Source organism: Balaenoptera musculus, chromosome 9 (genome assembly GCF_009873245.2).
Source record: "Balaenoptera musculus isolate JJ_BM4_2016_0621 chromosome 9, mBalMus1.pri.v3, whole genome shotgun sequence".
In the NCBI taxonomy this organism is placed as follows: Eukaryota; Metazoa; Chordata; class Mammalia; order Artiodactyla; family Balaenopteridae; genus Balaenoptera; species Balaenoptera musculus.
Genome location: NC_045793.1, coordinates 74,628,859 through 74,649,146, shown reverse-complemented (window position 1 = coordinate 74,649,146; position 20,288 = coordinate 74,628,859). Strand labels below are relative to the sequence as shown.

At 38.2% G+C, this 20,288-nt stretch overlaps 1 protein-coding gene across 1 annotated transcript in view; it reads right to left on the bottom strand.

Moving 5' to 3' along the window:
- Positions 1–836: 836 nt before the first annotated feature.
- ABCB5 (ATP binding cassette subfamily B member 5) overlaps positions 837–20,288 on the bottom strand; it is a 106,626-nt gene continuing 87,174 nt past the window's right edge. The window contains 5 exon segments of the mRNA XM_036862953.1: positions 837–1,034; positions 2,824–2,970; positions 8,763–8,969; positions 10,768–10,968; positions 14,071–14,227. Coding sequence (XP_036718848.1) covers positions 837–1,034; positions 2,824–2,970; positions 8,763–8,969; positions 10,768–10,968; positions 14,071–14,227 — 910 coding nt within the window.

Below are 20,288 nucleotides of genomic sequence, written 5' to 3'. Positions count from 1 at the left end.
AAGTTTAAACAAATTACTTGATTGAATAATAATAGAGAAAGGCATTTAAAAATTTTCATCCGTAATAAAAGTAGCTCTTATTTTAAGTAAATAAGTGTTCATATACAGGTAAGCTTGTTACTTATTCGGCCAAACCGAAAGCTTGGAATAATGGAATCTTCAGAATGGACCATGTAAGGCATTTCACTTACTGAAGTGGAAGATAACTACCTAATTCTGCCAGAAATTTTACATTGTAATTCTCCCTATCCCCCTGACAAAGGAATAGAATGGAATTTTGGGAAACAGTGGATATCCACTGAAAGAAGCATTGAGAGATATTATGAGAGAACGTCCTATGGTCTGGAGTAAAGGCCTACCTCAAAGTACTCTAATTTGCTACAAAATTTGGGAAGTTCCCAATTAAAATCATTCTCCCTGCAATGCCACAGGCCCAACTACATCTTACTCCCTCTTTGCTAAAATCTTCTAATTTAGTTGACTGGGTAATTTTTCCCTCTGGGAATATATTCCCAATTTTATAGCGGAAGTTGAAAGGAAAATATTCACTTTGCAGCAAATTGCTTTATAAGCAAATGTGCTTTTTCTAAAGTGAGGGATACAGGGATTATCTCACTTAAATGAATTTAGTAATTTTTGTTTCCTTTTAAAAATCTGAAGGGAAGATGGTGTGTAAACAGAACATGTCTGTACTTGAATAGCATGATTCTATTGATACATGCAATAAAGGAGATCAAAGCATGCCAAATAATTACTAAGTAATTCCTAATTCCTACTAATTACTAATTATTCTTTGCATTACACAAAGATCAAAATATGTGTTAACTCCAACAGCTTCACTGCACTGACTGTGCATTTACTAATTTAAAATATATGTCTCAATTTCTCAGGAGCTCTTGATGAGCTCCTTGTTCCTTTATTTTTCCATTGTGCAGAACCACTATCAAATCTGCATTCTGTATCGTGGAGAGTCTGTGAGCTACCACTAGGCACGTCCTCCCCTTACTGGCCTTATCAAGGGCATGCTGAACCACCTGGAAGAGAGAAGAACCTGTGATTGCTACCTTGGGTTAAATGCTAATAAACTTGCACAAGTCAAATTAATTAAGGTAATATAATAACATTCATTGTGTATTTGCTTATCTCCAAGGAAACTACCCTACTTTGTGAAATACCCTACTCAATAGAAATCTAGAAATAGTAATTATAGACACATTAAGTAAGAATTTTAATTGGAAGAGCTTTCATGACAATGAATAAAAATTAGATGGTTATTTGTGTGTAAGTAAGTGGTTCCAAAGTCAAAGCCGGAAAGTAGTATTTCCATACCCAAGTGGAATTGTCTAATTTACTTACTTCATTTCTTCTCACAGATTTATTTTTTTATTTGTTTGTGTTGGTTTTTTTCTTCTTTTTTTTTAGTATTTAGTTGTAAAACTGTCCTGGCTAAAACAGCATCTCAGCTACAATGAGGTTATAATGCTGTATAAGAGAAATGAGGGAATTCCCTGGTGGTCCAGTGGTTAGGACTCTGCGCTTCCACTGCAGGGGGCATGGGTTCAGTCCCTGGTTGGGGAACTAAGATCCTGCATGCCATGAAGCACGGCCAAAAACAAAACAACAACAACAAAAAAGAAATGAAAGTGGAGGGTGAAAACCAATATTGGCTGAGTATATAAAATATTCCAATGATGGATATTTCATTTAAATCCTTTCAGTAACTCTGTGAGGATTATTTTCATTTCCCTGATGAGTAAACCAAGATTTGAAAAGTCCAGGTCCCTTGACCTAGGTCACACTGCTAGTAACTGATGAATCCAGGATTACAGCCCAAATATGTCTGGTTCCAAAAGTCCCATTTTTTTCTTTCATAACACACTGGCTCCTTGGAAATCAAGAATGATAATCATCTACAAATAGCAATTGTGTGGTGATTAATCACATGGGATCTTAGGTCAGACACCGTCTATTAAAATTTAGGGAAGTTTCTTAACTTTTCTAAGCCTTAGTGTGCTGATCTGTAAAATGAGCATAAAATAAGCTAATTCATCAAGTTGTTGTGAGGATTGAGATAGTAGTATATAATAAGCACTTGATAAATATGAAAGATTATAATTCATTCAACCAACATTCATTTAACAAATAAGAACATGCTATATGCAAGAACTATTAGGGGACAAGGACATAGTAAAATTAAACATCTGAAGGACCTTGCAGTGTTGGTTTATTGTTACATGTCGGTTTGCCCCCTTGTTTCCTTCTCAAACAGAGCTAATAGTCTATAGAAGGTAAAGTACATGGATGACCACAACAAAAGCAACAATGATTTTTGTTGAATTAATATAAACAATAATACACTGAGTCAAATAAATGTATTAGAATACTGTCAAAAAAAAAAAAAAAAAGAAGGTAAAGTAACTAGCAGGCTCCGACATTGCAGTGTAGATCACTCTTTTATATATGTAGATTGCCTTATTATTTTGTTTGGTATCATTAAAATAATAATAAAACAGGGAAGTAATTTTCATTGGGCTTTTTCCTTGAGTGGAGAAACATTTCAAGAATTGGGTCCCTTTTGATAATGAGACCAATTCAAACAAGAAAACCCTTCTAAAACATGAGATGCCCTGTGTCCCAACTCTCTCCCACCTCCCCACCAGCCTCTAACCTTTTTATAAAGGCCAAAACCTTAATTAACAACTGGTGACCCTCTGACTACAATTCTCTCCAGGCCTTTCTTCCCCAAACTGACCTTGATTTCTTCCACAATACTCCACTCTCATGTTTCATATTACATTCTGAGATGAAAGAAGAGGATGTTACCTTTTCACTCTCATTATCAAGGGCTGAAGTGGCCTCATCCAACAACAAAATTTTTGGTTTTCGGAGAAGAGCCCTTGCAATAGCTAGTCTTTGTTTCTGGCCGCCAGAAAGCTGTGTTCCTTTCAGTCCAACTTGTGTGCTGTATTTCTATTACAGGAACATGCAATTAAGAAAGCAAGGCTTGGTTATTTAAATTAACATGGCAACTGTGGGCGAGAGCCATCTAAATATTTCAAATTTTGCTACTCTCTAAAATTTGTGTCCCAACAAGTACTAAAATCTATTCTTGGGCTTTGTTGCAAATAAATGCTAAACCAGCAGTAAACACTACCATCTCATTTACATATCTAATCTGATCACAAACAGTAGACCTTTGCCATTGTGCTTCTACAAAGGAATTGTTCAAGTTAAAGCATAAGAAAAAAAATTATTAGGGAAAAAAAGTTCCCAGTAAGCACAGATCTTTCCCCATTAAGTTAAATTGTCTTCTGTTTTCAGATCAAAATGATTTAAAGTATCATTTTAAAGGAAATCATTGGGTTCCTTAACTTTGACTTTCACCAACCCTCTATGGGCATATCTCTCCAGATGCCATGATGCCCTTCTCAGAGGTGCAGGTATCATCCTAGCAGTAAGTTAGGCTGACATCTTGAGGCAGTCCATTCACCTTTTCAGGCCATGATAGTGACATTTAGCACTTCATAATGTTTCTACACTCTCCTACATACTAATGACCCCTTTTTCAGTATTATCCTCCATGGAAGGGTAAAGGAAGTTTTTCACTTATCCTGAAGCCATCCTAAATCACAATGGATCAGCAAGCAGGCTCCCACTTGCTTTCTAGATTGTCCTGTTAACTCTGCTTCCCTCCAAGGTTTCACACTGCTTTCTAGTAGCGCTTGCCAGTCGTCTGAGAAATACATGCCATTGGTACCCAGACAAGGATGTGTGGATGGATGAGCTCCACTGGGAAAGTGACTCCAAGTGTACAGCCTTCTAAAGGTGGATCCTGTAGCAGCGTTATAGAGAAGATGCAGCACATGACTGATGTGCTATTTATCTTAGTGCCCTGGAGAAGCCTGATTGAATTGCTTTCCCTCCATACCTGGCTGCCTTCAGGAGGTGCCTTTCCAGCAGAGTGGGTTTCGAGAGAGCCTATGATATAACTTTATAACAAATGTGTCTGCTTCATCTCAAAGTTCATTTTTCAACTTAAAATGCTCAGTTGCTTACTTTATATCAAACAATGGGTATCTGAATTACTAACGCCCAGTAAAAGCATGTTTTCTGAAGTGAATGCTCTACGAAGAAAACAGACTTTAGCTAGCTCCTCTGCGATTTTATCTGGGACTGCCAGCACGCTGGGTCTCTTCCTCCTAAAATGCATTTTATTAACACTGGAATCATAGGGCTACAGATAATCAGGTAAAACTCTGTAGTTCATTTCCACACACTGCAAAGTTCCCATCTAATTAGAGAATTCAATCTTAAGCCAAAAATTGAGAGAGGATTGGGTGGGGATGATAATGGGCTTGTAGCTCTTTCTGCCAGTCCAGCTTAAGTTGTATGTGGATTCCTCTATTATAGCTGAAGAAGATACAATACTAGCTTAGAAATCACTTTGCATCTCTTGGCCTTCTCGGGCTTGCAGGGAGATGTAAGTCTCAAGAATGAATTGGTTGAAAATGCAGTTCAGATGTTTTTGCCCATCATTAGGCAGAACAGATTATAAATGTGACTATACACGTTGTCTCAATAGCAACCATTTTCAGACACTTAAACTGAAAGTTTTTGTTTTTTTGTTTGTTTTTAATGAAGAACTATAGGATTTCATTCTTTCCTGTTTAAACTGAAAATCTAAATTTTCTGGCAAACACTGGGATAGTGAGTGCCCTGAAATCACCTGTTTTATGAGACACTCAAGGGGCAATGGCTGTTCAATGTGAACCTGGGTCTAAATACCAGTTAGACCCTGGAAGGAACATCAGAAAGAGTCTAATCCTAAACCAACTGCATTCTGGAGATTCCCTGCAGGCCCTGGAAAGGAGTTTCAGGGTGGTTCCAGTGGGAGACATGATGTGGCTTGACTGAGAGCTGCCACCTTGTGAAATTGTGGCCACTAGGGGACATCTACATCTGTTGTGTTTCTCCGAGGATCCTCAAGACCAAGTCAGTGTTATGTCAACTCGTCTTCCAGGCTGATATTTCCAAATGCCTGCAGGTCATCTCCATGGCACATACCATAGATGTGTTACCCTTAGCACGCTCTGAGTTGACACCCTGCTATTCACCCTCCTGCCTTGATCTGCCAGATAGGTCCATAATCCTTTATCTGAAACCCACAGGGCTATATTTGTTTAAGAATTCTATTTTTTTTTTTTACTTTAGAAGAAAATATACTGTAAATTGTACATACTATATATTATTTATATTTAATATGTGATATATATTATTTAACACCCCCAGAAAGGGCTGGGTAGCAACCAGTAATCAAATATATGAATATTTCTGTAGAAATATTTGACAACTCATTCTAAGTAGGACAAATAAAGATTTCATAAATCCTCACATCATTTTGGCCACCCAACAAATTGACATCAAACACGTGGTCTTTGTGTGTGGAGGGGAGAGGAGGGCATGGAGTTTAAGAACTTTTGGAAATTGGAACTGGGGGAAAGAAAATGTGGACCTGAATTTCTCTCATCTAGACTGTTGTAATGTACCAGGACTTGCCCCTTTCATGCAGTCTATGCCATTGCCACAGAGACCTCAGAGCCTCTTGAATGAGCAAACAAAAGGCTGAGCTTCAAATGCAATTATTTTCTTTAAAAATTTGATCATGTCATTTCTCTGCCTAAAAATGTCTAGCGGTTTCCTATTTCCAAACTTAGCCTGGTAAATCAGAACCTTCGCATTTAGTCCACGTGCATATTTTGTTTGGCTTCTTCTTCTCAATTCCCCAGTTTATGCTTTATGCTCAGAATTTTAAATTTATTTTCCCCAAATACCTAAAACCCTTTCACATATATGTGTTTCTTCATGAGCTTATTCTGTCTTCTAAGAATGGTGTTGTCCCCTCTCTGCCTAGTGAAATACTCATTCTTCAAAACCCAGTTCAAAGCAGCATCCTCTGTGTGGTTTTCTCTGAGCTCCAGTGACACCATCGAGAACATGAAGGCCAAGATTGAGGATAAAGAAGGCATCCCCCCTGATCAGCAGAGGCTCATCTTTGCAGGCAAACAGCTGGAAGACGGCCGCACTCTTTCTGATTACAGCATCCAGAAAGAGTCGACCCTGCACCTGGTCCTCCGTCTGAGGGGTGGCTGTTAATTATTCAGTCTTGCATTCATAATGCCCAATGATGGCATCAGTCTGAACTCTAGCCATTTGCCCCAATTTAAGATTAGAAGTTACCAGTTTTAGTAATAGCTGAACCTGTTCAAAATGTTAATAAACGTTTTGTTGCATGGTTTAAAAAAAAAAAAAGGACACTTTGTCATTCCTTCTTCTGTACTCTCACCATATGCTCTGTGTGTTTTTATTCCAGCAAGCTGCCCAGTGTATTATGTACTTTCTTGCTCACTTTCTACAGACAACCTTAAGCTAAGTCCTGACAATCCACTTTTATGATATCTTTTACACCCTTTTCCTTGTTTTACTTCACTTTATAATTATTAATTCAGGCCTTCATAACTTAACCCTGGAAAGAGCTCCTAAGTGATCTCCCAAATTCCCTATCTTCTCTTCACTCCAAATGGTCATTTTCATTGCTGCTAGACTAGGAGTTCCACTGTCCTATTCCAGAATGATATTTTGGCACCAGATTTCTCTATGGTTGTATATATTTTAGGGGTAACAGTGATACGAAGGTAAACTAAAGTTAAAAACACTGAGAAAGGGCTTCCCTGGTGGCGCAGTGGTTGAGAATCCGCCTGCCAACGCAGGGGACACGGGTTCGAGCCCTGGTCTGGGAAGATCCCACATGCCGCGGAGCGACTGGGCCCGTCAGCCACAATTACTGAGCCTGCGCGTCTGGAGCCTGTGCTCCACAACAAGAGAGGCCGCGATAGTGAGAGGCCCGCGCACCGCGATGAAGAGTGGCCCCCGCTTGCCGCAACTAGAGAAAGCCCTCGCACAAGAAACGAAGACCCAACACAACCATAAATAAATAAATAAATAAATAAAAAAGAAGTTAGAGGACTCAAAATTGATATTAAAGTAATGTGAGATTGAGGAAGTTCTGTGGTATGAAAATAAAAATTAAAAAAAAAAACACTGAGAAACAAGCTATTCTTTCTTTTGGAAATAACATCATCTTGATTCTCAAAGTTTATTGTAAAAAGCACACTGAATCTCTGCAGTATGTAGTTTTGGGTAAATCTGAGAAATAGTACAATGAAAAGAAAGAAAGATAATAAGCAATTTAAGGACAAAAGTCAAATGGTACAAATATAAAATGGATAGCATTTTACCATATATAAATTAAAGAAAAAAACCTATCAGGAGTATGTGGATAATAATCTGACCCTGAATCAATAACGCAGTGAATGCCTTAGTAAAAAAAGGGAAAGACATAGGGTCACAATATTGATAAAAATATGTCACTCCTTCTATTATAGGTAGTAATGAAGAAGCTTACTGGAGTTAGGGAAATTGTATTAATGGCTCATTTATAGTTAGAGGCATCAATTAGTGTGGACAGGAGATGGTGAGGGAAGATCTAGTAGTATAAAAGAGAGTATGGTGACCAGAATCCTCCCCCAAAGAACAGGGCACTAGATTAGTTGTTTGATATAATGCTTACTAAACTTTGACATTTCCTTTTAAAGTGAGCTAGAAAATCACATTATAAAAATTGTTTCCAATCAAAAGTAGGTATCTATATTTTTATTTTATCTGTGTGTGTATGTAGGTTTAAACAGATATTGCAAGAACTTTAAGCTGCAATTACAGTGTCTCTATGCACTACTTCTGGATGTGTATCAATGCTTGCTATGCTAAAGGCTTCTCTACAGTTAGCCAAGATTTTTAACTTTTCTGAGATTTTGTGTCAGCCATCACAGCCGATACAGAGAGGTGACAAAAATGGCAGGCATTTACTTAACACTTTAGTGGGAAAAGGAGGCCCTAAACAAGTCAATAAGCACCAGGGTAATTTTAGACTGTGATGAGCGCCCTGGAGACTATGTGATAGGCTATAAGGGCTGGTGGGGACTCTTTCAAATAAGGTGGCCAAGGAAGGCCTCTGCAAGAGTGACATCTGAAAGATCTTGAAAGTTAAGGAGCTGGCTCCTCAAAGAGCCAGAGGAAGGGAGGCCCCAGCTGAAGAAATAGCAAATGTAAATGTCCTGTGGTAGGGAAGAACTTGGCCAATTGATGAGACAGAAAGAAGCCAGTGTTGCTGGAGCAGAGGGAGCACGTGATGAGCAAGGAGCTGGAGAGGCAAGCAGGGCCAGATCATAGAAGGCCTTGCCAGCCCCATAAGGAGTTTTGACTTCATTCTTCTTGCAAAGGGATGCCATTAGGAGGTTTTAAGCAGGGAGGGGTATGATTTACTTTATGTTTTTAAAAGATCCTTCCAGTTGCTGTGAAGAAGAATTATAAAGGGGCAAGACTGGAAGCCGGAAAATAGATTAAGAGGCTACTAAGGTTGTCCACAGGGGGATGATGGTGATGTAGACATGGCAGAGTATAAATGAATAGAAGGTGTAGAATCAAAATATGAAAATTAATTCATGAATATTAATACAGTTTGGTCTTGGAAAAAATAGTCACACAAAAATCTCAAATTTTGCTTTTTATATCTAACTTTACATTAGATGCTAGCAATAACTAAATTGTATAATCCATGGAGCACATAAAAATAACCACTTAGGCCCAATAAAATACTTGGGCTTACTTGACAGCTTTGTAGTTCAAGATTTCAGACATTTTCTTACCTCAGGGAGACTCTCAATAAAAGAGTGGATATTCGCTGCATTTGCTACTTCTTTTATCTCATTCAATGGCACGACACGGCTGTTATCACCATAGGCAATGTTCTCAGCAATGCTACAGTTGAATAGCACAGGCTCTTGAGAAACGATTGCTATTTGGGAACGCAGCCACTGTGCGTTCAATTCCTTTGCATCCACACCATCAAAGAGCTGCCAAAAGCAGAACGGAAAATGGTATGTGAAGATCCAACAACTGTATCATGTTACGGTTCACTGTATTCAAACATATACCAATCATAACAAGAAGGTTAGGAATTCAAGCTGTTTCATAGTATAATGTTACCCAAGGAAGGTTCATAAATCATATGTTGTATAGAAGCAGACAGCATGTAACTGACTAAAGTACCGACTCCTAAACTTACTTGCCATTTCTAGGAATGGCTACATATTCTAGAGACCTGCTCAGAGTCTAGAATAACGTCTGGTGCTCTGTACTGAAGTCAGATGAAAAAATACCAACCTCCACTGCAACAGGACCCCACTTTATTAAAGCCTGGTGAGAGAGTAGGTGCAGATTGATACAGTAGTCCACATGTAGAAATAAGTCATTTTGTACAAAGCCATGTTTATTCACATGGACGTATAACAAAATTCAAGTGACATTTGATGAGCATACCTATTATGTGATGGGGACTCTTCAGACACTGGGGAAACAGTAATCAACAAGACAAAGCTCTTACCCTCCTGTAGCTTATATTCTGGGGGAGAGAGGCAGGCAATAAGCACACAAACAACTCAATAACATCAGAAAAAGAAAGTGTCATGAAGACAAGATAATGGGGTAGAGGGTGACTAAGGGTGTGGTGAGGATATGGGAAGGGGGCGAGTGGATGCATTATATTCTATCTAAGGAAGTAGCATTTAGACTGAGACATGAATGATGAGAAGACATTGGCAAAGAAGTTAGAGTAAGAACATTCGAAGCAGGGGAATAGCAAGAACAAAGGTCCACAGTGTGTTTAAAGGACATAAAGAAGCCAGTGAGACTGACACAGTGCACAACGAGGTAGGAGGGATAGGAGAGGAGTTTGGAGAGAGAGGCAGGGGCCAGATCATGAACGACCTTGATTTGATGGTATGGACTCTGGTTTATTGTAACTGTGGTGGGAACTCATTGGAGTGTTTAAAGGAGGGAGTGTGCTATGCTATGTTCAAATAGGTGAATGTCGCCTGATTTTCATACTCATTGTTTTCTCTTGTAACAAGGCAGCCATTTTGGACTGTTCCATTTTGCAAAGGGTCTTTGAGACTCTGTGATGGGGAAAAGACTGTAAATTGCAGCAGAAGAATGACTAACACGACAGTTTTTGACTTCTATGGGCTTATGGTTTTTTGTGGGGGTAGGAGAAGGCAGAACAGGAAATTGTCTTTGTGTGTGTGTAATTTGGTGGTGGTTGTAGGGAGAGAATAATTGAAAATCTGAATACGAGTTAAAGTAAGAAAAGTGCCAGGTGAGAAAAACAGTCCTTGGAGTTCAAAGGAGGGAGAGGTTGCATTTTTTTGAGATCAGGATGCAGAACTTAATGGAGCTGATTCAAAGAAGCTCTAATCATGCCTAAGGTTTTGAGGGTTGGGAGGTGGAGATGGCCAGAGTGAATAGCAGGAAGCCTGAACCAGGGAGGCAGAACAGAGTGACAAGAGAGCCCAGATGTTGATATTACACCCATCTTCCAACACCTGTATTCTAAGAGAATTCCATGGCTTATAAGATCAAAATTTCTGCTCTATAATGGTTGAAGAATCTTTGGAGCTTTGATCTTAGCCTCAAAGTCCTATCCATCATTTCTGTTATTGGTTTGCTTATCCTCTTAGTTAAGGCATAGAGATCTTTTTTTTAACTACTGCGCTGTTTGCCCTCCCCAAATCAGCGAGGATGCTTAAGCCCAAGGGAATGTTTAAGAATAGCCCTACTAACCCCCAGATAAGTTGTATTTGAATTCAGTCTTACCACTTGTCCTTTCACTGGGTCATAAAATCTCTGCAGAAGTTGGACAGAAGTGCTTTTCCCACAGCCACTGCTCCCAACAAATGCTACTACAGTCTTCCCTTTCTCAATGCTGCGGGATAAACTGTGAAGGATTAGAACATCTGGGCGGCATGGATAGAAGAAAGAGACTTCTCGGAACTCTATATTCCCTTCACATATGTCCTGTGAAAGAAAGTTGGCAGTGTTTAGAGGATGACTTAGAAAGGCTGTAACAAATTATAGCACATTGGCTGAGTGCTTTCTGAAAATTGTGCATGTTTCCACAACCATTTTAATTTTATTATTTTAAAAATAAATTTGTTTATTTATTTATTTTTGGTTGCATTGGGTCTTTGTTGCTGTACGGGCTTTCTCTAGTTGCAGCGAGGGGGGGCTGCTCTTCGTTGCGGTGTGCAGGCTTCTCATTGTGGTGGCTTCTCTTGTTGCGGGCCCTAGAGTGTGCGGGCTTCAGTAGTTGTGGCACATGGACTCAATAGTTGTGGCTCGCGGGGGTCTAGAGCACAGGCTCAGTAGTTGCTGCGCACGGGCTTAGTTGCTCTGCAGCATCTGGGATCTTCCCGGACCAGGGCTCGAACCCGTGTCTCCTCCATTGGCAGGCGGGTTCTTAACCACTGCACCACCAGGGAAGTCCAACCATTTTAGTTTTAAACATCATATTCCTCTCTATAGAGTTGCTGACTGCACATTTGTTTCTGTCACTTCTGTTGAGATTTTTATATCTGTAGTTCTTGTCTTCGCTACTGGACTTCACCAAGTTCCTAAAATCACTAGTTTCCTTTGGCTTCAGTACCCAGTCACAGTGCGATCTGTAAATTAGCTGTTTGACCAGCTGCTCTAAATAAATACATTTTTAAAAAATTAGTTTGTGGGCTTCCCTGGTGGCGCAGTGGTTGAGAATCTGCCTGCCAATGCAGGGGACATGGGTTCGAGCCCTGGTCTGGGAAGATCCCACATGCCACGGAGCAACTGGGCCCGTGAGCCACAATTGCTGAGCCTGCGCGTCTGGAGCCTGTGCTCCGCAACAAGAGAGGCCACGACAGTGAGAGGCCCATGCACCGCGATGAAGAGTGGCCCCCGCTTGCTGCAACTAGAGAAAGCCCTCACACAGAAACGAAGACCCAACACAGCCAAAAATAAATAAATAAAATTAAAAACAACAACAACAACAAAAAAACCCATCTGGATTATTCAGGAGTTAACAAAAAAAAAATTAGTTTGTGCTTTACAGACATTTATTGCTTAATTCAGCTTAGCTGGGGTCCTCATCAACTGTACATATAAATGTTATTTTTGTAGGTTGGACCATGTTTTACAGTTAATATACATTATATTTTGAATTCAGATTTATTGTTAATTGATCATTTTTTGGCAGTGACACTTGCCTAAAAGTTTATCTTTCTCTCTATGCTTCAATCTCTTTAGTGGTTGGTAATTTGTAAACCAATACTTACGTACACCAGGGATGTTTATAAAAGACTTTCCAGAATGATCACTAAATGATGATTAACTTTCCATTTATATATTTGGTTCATAAGATTTTAGGTTCTTTTGAACTTCATGTTTGCCCTCAATCAACTGCATTTTAAGTAGTCAGGTTTAATAGTCATGCTCAGCATATTCCAAGCCCAGTATATAGGTAGGAGGCGGGGGTAGGTGGAGGGGAGGAGTACCAAAAAATGTTTGACAATGAAATTATTCTGTTGTCAAAGGAAAGAAATGTTAACATGTGGTTAAGAGGTCTAGAATTAGAAAAAAATACCTGGAAGGACATATGCCAAAATATTAAGTTTAGTAGTAGCTTATTTTTAGCTTATTCAATGCTTTCTGTTTTGCCCACTACAACACATGAATATTATTTGTGAAAAAAAAAGTTTTTAAAAAAACCTCAGGATACTGCAGAATAATGAGAGTGCAATTATTTCTGTGTATGCTCTGGTGCCTTTTGGAAAGGCATAGAGAGATGTTCTAGATTTCTAGACTTAATACGTTTAAAAATTTATTCCTACTATTTTAAACATTTTGTTACGGAATATTTCAAACATCTATAAAAGTAGAGAGAATAATATGTAACAGACTGCTATATGCCTATCTGCCAGCTTCAATAATTATCAATATTTGCCAATTTTGTTTTACCGGACTTTAATTTTTTTAAAGCATAGGGACTGATATTTAGAAGTATTCATACATTAAATAAAATAAAGATTAAATAACAATTTTGTAGTCTTTATAAGGAACATTTCCACATTCTATGTCTTGTATACAGTTCTATGAGGACATTTATCAATGAGATGCTCAATTCCTCTATTGTAATGTTTAGAAAGAAATGAGTAGTAATATTATTATATATCTAAATCCTAAGATTAAAAAAGTTTCATACATACTTTACTTTCCAAAAGACAAGTATAAAATCTTATTTTGACAATAATGTATCTTAGAGTATTCTGAGAATTTCATGATCTTTTTGTTTCTAACAACCAGCATACCTTTTAATAATTATGAAGTTTTAGTGATAATGTACTATTTTAAGCTATAATACATATAAATCTACTGTTAAAATTCTAGAGGGAAATACTTTTAAATGAAAATTTTCTTTTAAGTATATACCTAATAGCTATTCTTTTAAATTTAAAATGTCTAGAAAAATTGAATATATGTTTAATGTATAAGACTACTATTGAGAGGCTAATTTTGAAATTATACAATCTTCCTATTACTTCCCTTTTAATATTCACAGTCTTTTAGAGTTTGTGACTAAATATGTGCACGTGTTTTAATATTTAATAATTTAATAAATATAGTTCCCTTTTTCTCTCTTTTGTTTGCAGATATATTTCCCACGAAAAATGGCATCTGAAGTAGCAGGGCACTATTTACTTTGCATATGTTATCAGAGGAAAAAAATGAATAAATCCTAATGCAAATCTTTATCCAAGACTAAAACTTTTGCAGTCTAAGTAAAATCAAATATATAAATCAATCATTTGTTCCAGAATATTCTCATGGCATCAGGCAAATAAATAAACTAGAAGCACATATTTTTAAATATAAAATCTGTACATTTTAGTAATAGAGGTGAAAATTTGATTAAGACAAGACCCCCTTTCTCCCTTTGTAGCCATAACAATTATTTATACAAGCTTTTAATTCTTTATAGCACTCTCTTTTGCAGTTATCAGATAATGCCTTCATTTAAGTCTCTATTTAGAGAGGATGCATATAGACAATTAATAATAAGTGGACATTTAAAATCAGAGTTGTGCTTACAGGTTTTTTCCGTTCTTGACTATAGCTGTCTATAGTTGGTTTCTTTTCCAACAAAGCAAACAGATGTGCAGCCCCAGATTTGGCTCTCGAATATTCAGGTGCCAAAACAAGTGTTTCTCCAATGGCCATAGCTCCATATGCAATTGCAGTAAAAACTCTATCAAAATATAAAGCATATGAATCTCAGTTAGGTCTGTTTTCAAACAAGAGCTGTAAAAGTGAAGGAAAAATCAGGCACTGGAATATAATCTTTTGGCCCAGACAATACCATTAATGCTGAAGGCCCAACAATGATATCTCTTTTGTAATTTTCGACCACATAGTGATCATCCCTTGCCTTGTACACCAAAATAACCTTTGGAACTCAGGTAATCTTAAAAATTTCTTTTCCAATTAGAAAGATAGCTCAAAGGCTCTAACTAATGAATATAAAACTTCTTAGCCTCCTTGATATAAGGCTCATTTGCTTGGAGATTTAACAGAGAATTCAACTAACAATAGGAAGAATGAGTCACCAGTAGTGAGATCTGAATTTACACAGTAGATATGAATGTTTTTTTTTTTTTTTTGCATATAATGTAGTTAGAACAGATAACTGATGTCAGATGATTGGTTATCTGTCTGAAGTGCTACATGATTTAAAGAGAGCAAAGCATGGAGATTGTACTTTGTTAAGGTCCTCAAAACAGTATCTGACTAAAATATACCTTAGCCAGGCTGGAAGAAGAGCTTTGATCTTTGGTCTGCTATAGATTATGATCTCAGTCTTAAAATATGTTAATTATAAAATGGTAAGTATGCAAATGATGTTTGGAAGCACACAGATTGTTCACAGAAATGTGGCGTATCATGTGGCCATGGTTAAATATTTTCCTCTCATTTTCTTTTTCATTTTAGCCATGAAAACATATTACTAGAATGAAAAATAATGCATTTCAGTGGCAGAGTTAAAGGTACAATTCCGTTTCATTGGCAATATTTAAACATTAGGCAGTAAAAAGACATCACAGAACCCAGTTGTTTGTTTGCTGTGCTGGATCACAGCAAGGTAAACACGCTGGTCTCCTTGTGAATTTCTCCAGCGACGGGACCTACTAAGGGGTGGATTTTGATGCAATCTCTTCAGTGACACAGACCTCAGATCTTGAATCTTGTTGTCTTTACAAAGGTCAAACACAGTATAAAATATACAAACAACCAGTTTACTGGGATGTGAGACGCTAAAATTTTGTAGCCACTAGTTCTGTGATGTCAAGGCATTTTTAGTACTAATATTTACTAAAATTATGTAGAGCTCAAAATGCCATTCAAAATACTTAATACTCAGCTATAAATATCAGAAGTGGTTATTGAATTTAGGTTAAACATCAGAGGTTTTTTTTTGTTTTGTTTTTTTTAATGCAAGGAAAAAAAACCAGGCTGAATCAGACTCCAGCCTCAGTCTGATCCAAGAGTCAGCAGGTAAGATGGGAAGAGAATTGGATTATGAGTCAGGAGACCTGGATTCTAGTCCCACAGGGATGGAGGCTTCTCAGAACAACTAAGAAAATACCATTTTCCTCTGATTTGAGATGTGCCAAAATATCTACCTGTTCTAAAATTTGCGTCATTAAAAGTCAATTTAATCATTTGGCATAAATGTACAAAGGCTAATGTCTTTGTTAGGTCTCCCATAAAATGAAATTTACTGAGAAGGGTAGAAGGGAGAACTTGCTTCTGTGAGAGGTAAATGATCCAAAGGATGCACAATAGAGCAAGAAGAAAAGTTTTAGTAGAGAAGGGAGAGTACCAACTAAAAGCCCTGATGCTGTCTTTATTGTGTATATGTTGAGGGGAGGCTAAGTGGGATGGCGGTTGACATTGATGAGGATTACATTGAGGAACCTAACTTTGTGGTGATGGGACTATCTGGGGGTTGAGTCAGGGACATTAATCTCCTTTATACTTTTTCCGCAGGTGGGTTCTGTATAAAGAGGCCAAAGCTGGTCTGCTATAAAATCTGTCCTAACCTAGTCTGGCCCAATTAGCTAGAGCGAACTAAGTTGCATTTCACTTCCACTTAAAAAGTATTTATTGCACAATAACCAGTGCTCTAACTCCATGAGAGAGTTAAACCAGATCCTTCAAATTGGTCCAACCTCCTGGAGGCATCTGAACCAAGAGCTTACTCCAGAGAAATGTTCAGGCCGACTTCCCATGCCAGTGTTGGTCTTGGGAATTTCACCCATTTGGGATATACAAAGAGGAATGATCTGCTATAATGATGAATGTTTTAAAGTCACTAATAACACATTTGTCAAAGTATTAATCTATCATAAATGCTTATATAGCCCCTTCATGCCCAAATAAGATTACAAGAAACATTTCACCGTTCAGAAATGATTTTCATGTTGGAATAATTCTTGAACCATAAATATGTAAAGCAGGAATTCAAAAACCTAAAATTTAACTTCTATAACTTTCTTAATTTAAATTGTCCATGGAAGAAGAAATCTTATCTACAGTTTATCCTTATATGGATTTACACTGAGTTTACACTGCTTTACTGAATTTATAGCAAAAACCTCCAGGTTGGGGGCTTCCCTGGTGGCACAGTGGTTGAGAATCTGCTTGCCAATGCAGGGGACACAGGTTCGAGCCCTGGTCTGGGAAGATCCCACATGCCGCAGAGCAACTAGGCCCGTGAGCCACAACTACTGAGCCTGCGCGTCTGGAGCCTGTGCTCCGCAACAAGAGAGGCTGCGACAGTGAGAGGCCCGCGCACCGCGATGAAGAGTGGCCCCCACTTGCCGCAACTAGAGAAAGCCCTCACACAGAAACGAAGACCCAACACAGCCAAAAAAACCTAAATAAATAAATTAATTAATTAAAAAACAAAACAAAACAAAAAAAACCTCCAGGTTGGCTGGGGTTGAGGAGAGAATATTGAGCAGGAAGAGGTCTGGAGAGGATTTTCACGTGCTAGGCTTCATCTTTCCTAGTTTTATGGATTCTTCATGGGTTCATGGGGCCGTTGTCACTGCACCCTCGCTACAGTGATCCTTCCAAGCATTTTCAAGCAATGGGGAAATCCCCTTGCCCATCATTGCTGCTGAGATAGAATTAGAATTTTGAAAGGATCTTTTGGCTGGGAACAAAGTAAAAAAGCATAGAAATGAACAATCCTAATTTTAATACAATTGATCCAAATAGAAATACCCAGCATAGTTACTGGTTCAGGTCTATTTGTCTCCCCTTAACCCTGCTCCCATATCCAGTTTGTATACCTTTGGTGACTTATTCTAAGAGGAAGTATACTGGGCAGTTCAGAGACTAGACTCTGAAGCCAGATCACTGGGACTACATCCAAACTCCATCATTTATTTGCTAGTTCTGTGACCCTGTGCATGTTCTTTGTGCTTCTGCTTCCTTACTGACAATTGGAGATAACAAGACTATCTACATCTTATGGGGTTGTTGTGAGAATTAAATACATTAATAATATAAAGTGTTTAGTATAGTGCTCATTAAGTGTTTAAGTTATTGTTATTCCTCTCATAGAACTGAAAGTTAATGGGACACTTTCTGTTGGAAAGTAAGTTCTCACATTTCTATGGATGTAGATTAGCATAGCAGGTCAAACCACAACTTCTGAGGTCCCCACTCAGTAAGTTTCTTTTTTTTTGATTGGAAGATAGAGTATCTTTCCTCACAGGGGTGGCCATTACAATTATTCCCATACTCATACTATTTTTCCCCTAACATCCATATAACAGTACAAAGATCCTTTTCTTTTCACCATAAATCCCTTTCTCAACAGAAGGGAGAGAGAAAATATACAACTTATATTTATTTGGTACTTTGGGTTTTATAGAATGTTTTCGTATACATGATACCATTTGATCACCTAGGAGTAAGGCACACACATCACTTTTTAATAAATAAGGAGACTCTTTATCTCAGAGAAATAAGCAATTTGCCCAGAATCACATAGCTATGAAACTGTAGGACTGGAACTTGAACCTCCTTGTTTACTGTTTTCCCTTACACAGTGCTCCTTCTAGTGGAGAGCTGACCAGAACTGTCTCTCCCTGCATGTTGGGGTTTGTTACCACTTGTTTCCCATTTTAGAATCTTCAGAGGACCCTAGATAGCAAATCCCCCTTGATTTGTCTCCTTTAGATCCCTTCAATGGTTGATCCCTCTATCTGGTCTCCTTATCTTTTCCTCCTATCCTCTGGATAATCTCTGGGGAGGAGCGTGGCAGAAGCTGGGTGGCTGCCATGGCAATGAACACTGAAAGAAGACTTTCCTGTTTTCCTTGTTTTGGCTAACTAAGGTTGTTTCCCTAATTATGTTAACACAGTTCCATGGCTGCCTGGCCTACCAGAGCAAAGATGATGGTGGAGACCTAGCTTGCTTTCTATCCCTTTTTATTCCAAGCTGTTAACCTACTATTAATATTCACTGAAAACCCACCTATTGTTCTTTTGGCCAATAACCACATTAAGTATTCAAAGTTCAATATGATTTTCTGTCAAGAACTGCATCTGGATTTTTGGAGGACTAGGCCACAACACATAAGCTGATTGGCTCTCTGCTTATCAGGCAGCTTTCAAAGCTGTGGCTTTTATAATTACTGTACTGAAGGCTGTCATGCCTTGATTCTTTCTTACCCATCTGCTCTACTTAGCTTCCTGCTAATATGCATAGCAAAGAAGGAAGAAACAGAAAGAGGAAAGCTCTGACGTGGGAGTATGGAGAATAACAGAAACCTCTGCTGGGCACTAATGGTTCCTGGACTATATTGCAAAAGGCAAGTTAGGTAGAAACTAACCTAAAGGCACTAAAATTCAGACGGGAGAAAATAAACGTATGTTGTATTTCTCAGTCTGTACATTTACACTGAAGTAAATCCAAAATGTTGCCAGGGCTAACAGAAGCAGAAGGGGAGATTTTTACTACACGTATGTGTATGAGAACATAAGTAAGAGATTTTCTGAATGCCTATGCATTGGCTGCAAGGCAGCAGAGGGAAAATGTTATCACCTTTTAAAAAATGCTCATTTCAGAGAAACTTCTACAATAATAGAGATGGATGGAGACAGTTTCTACCATGAGAAATGTATGTTGCCTATTTTTTTAGAAGAAGAAGCTGAGGTTGATAGTAGCCTTGCTGATAAAGTAACATTATGAGCACACCAAGGGATTCTGCTGTTAAAACTCCCTTTGTGCATCTCCTTCTATGAGGCACACTGTCATTTCTGAAAGAGAGACAGCTTATCCATTCTGGTAGCTATAAATCATGAAAATACATTCACATTTTATAGAGCGAATAAAGCATCTTTATTTTATACAATAAACTAAAATATGACTTCCCCAATTTTTAAATAATTCTAGAAAAGTTTCTGGTAATGGCCAAAAGAAAACCCTGAGGTTTCAAGTAGCTATGGAGAGCAGCCTGGAATTCAGTCCCTATGCTCATATTTCTTAAAGAGTGATCTTCAGATTCTGTGCCTCAGAACAGTCTGGGATGTTTGGTAAAACGTAGTTTCCTGGCCCTACACCAGATCTACAGATCTCTGGGTTAGATCTGTAGGGTGAGCTCCAGGTATCTGCATTTTTAACCAGCTCCTCGATTGATGAGTTGGGAAACCATTTATTTAGAGAATGGCACAAAGTTCTTTTTATGTAAGGAGGGTTCTAGTAGGAGAGAGTTTTCTTTGTAAAATCTTCCATTCAATTAGCTGATTAGATAGAAAGCTGTCTGTATCCTTAGATTCTGGAAGGCACAGAGTCCTTTAGGCCAGGTGTAGTTTAGTGTGTCTAAAGGGACACTTGTGACATGTTTATGGTAGTTGGGGACCACTTTGGGTCTCTAAGAAAACTGAAGATTTTGCTATTGAAGACAAATCTCATCTATTCACATTTTGCGCAGCCCCATACCCATATTTCCCAGGGCCTCTCTTCTTTGTCCATACGATAAAAGCATGGGTATCCTTACTTTGTTTGTAGTCTGGTTGAATGAAACTCAAATCAAAAATGATACTCATGGTCCAAGCTCAGATAGCTCCTTGTTTCTTCCTTCCCTCAGGGCACTAGGAAATACCAGTGTGATTACTGTTCATTAATTGTTGCTCTCATGTTAATAGTACTACATGTGTTCTGACAGCTAAAATTCTTACGTCTCCAGAAATGACCCTTTTCAATGAATTTAATGAAAAAAAAATTCAGGAAGT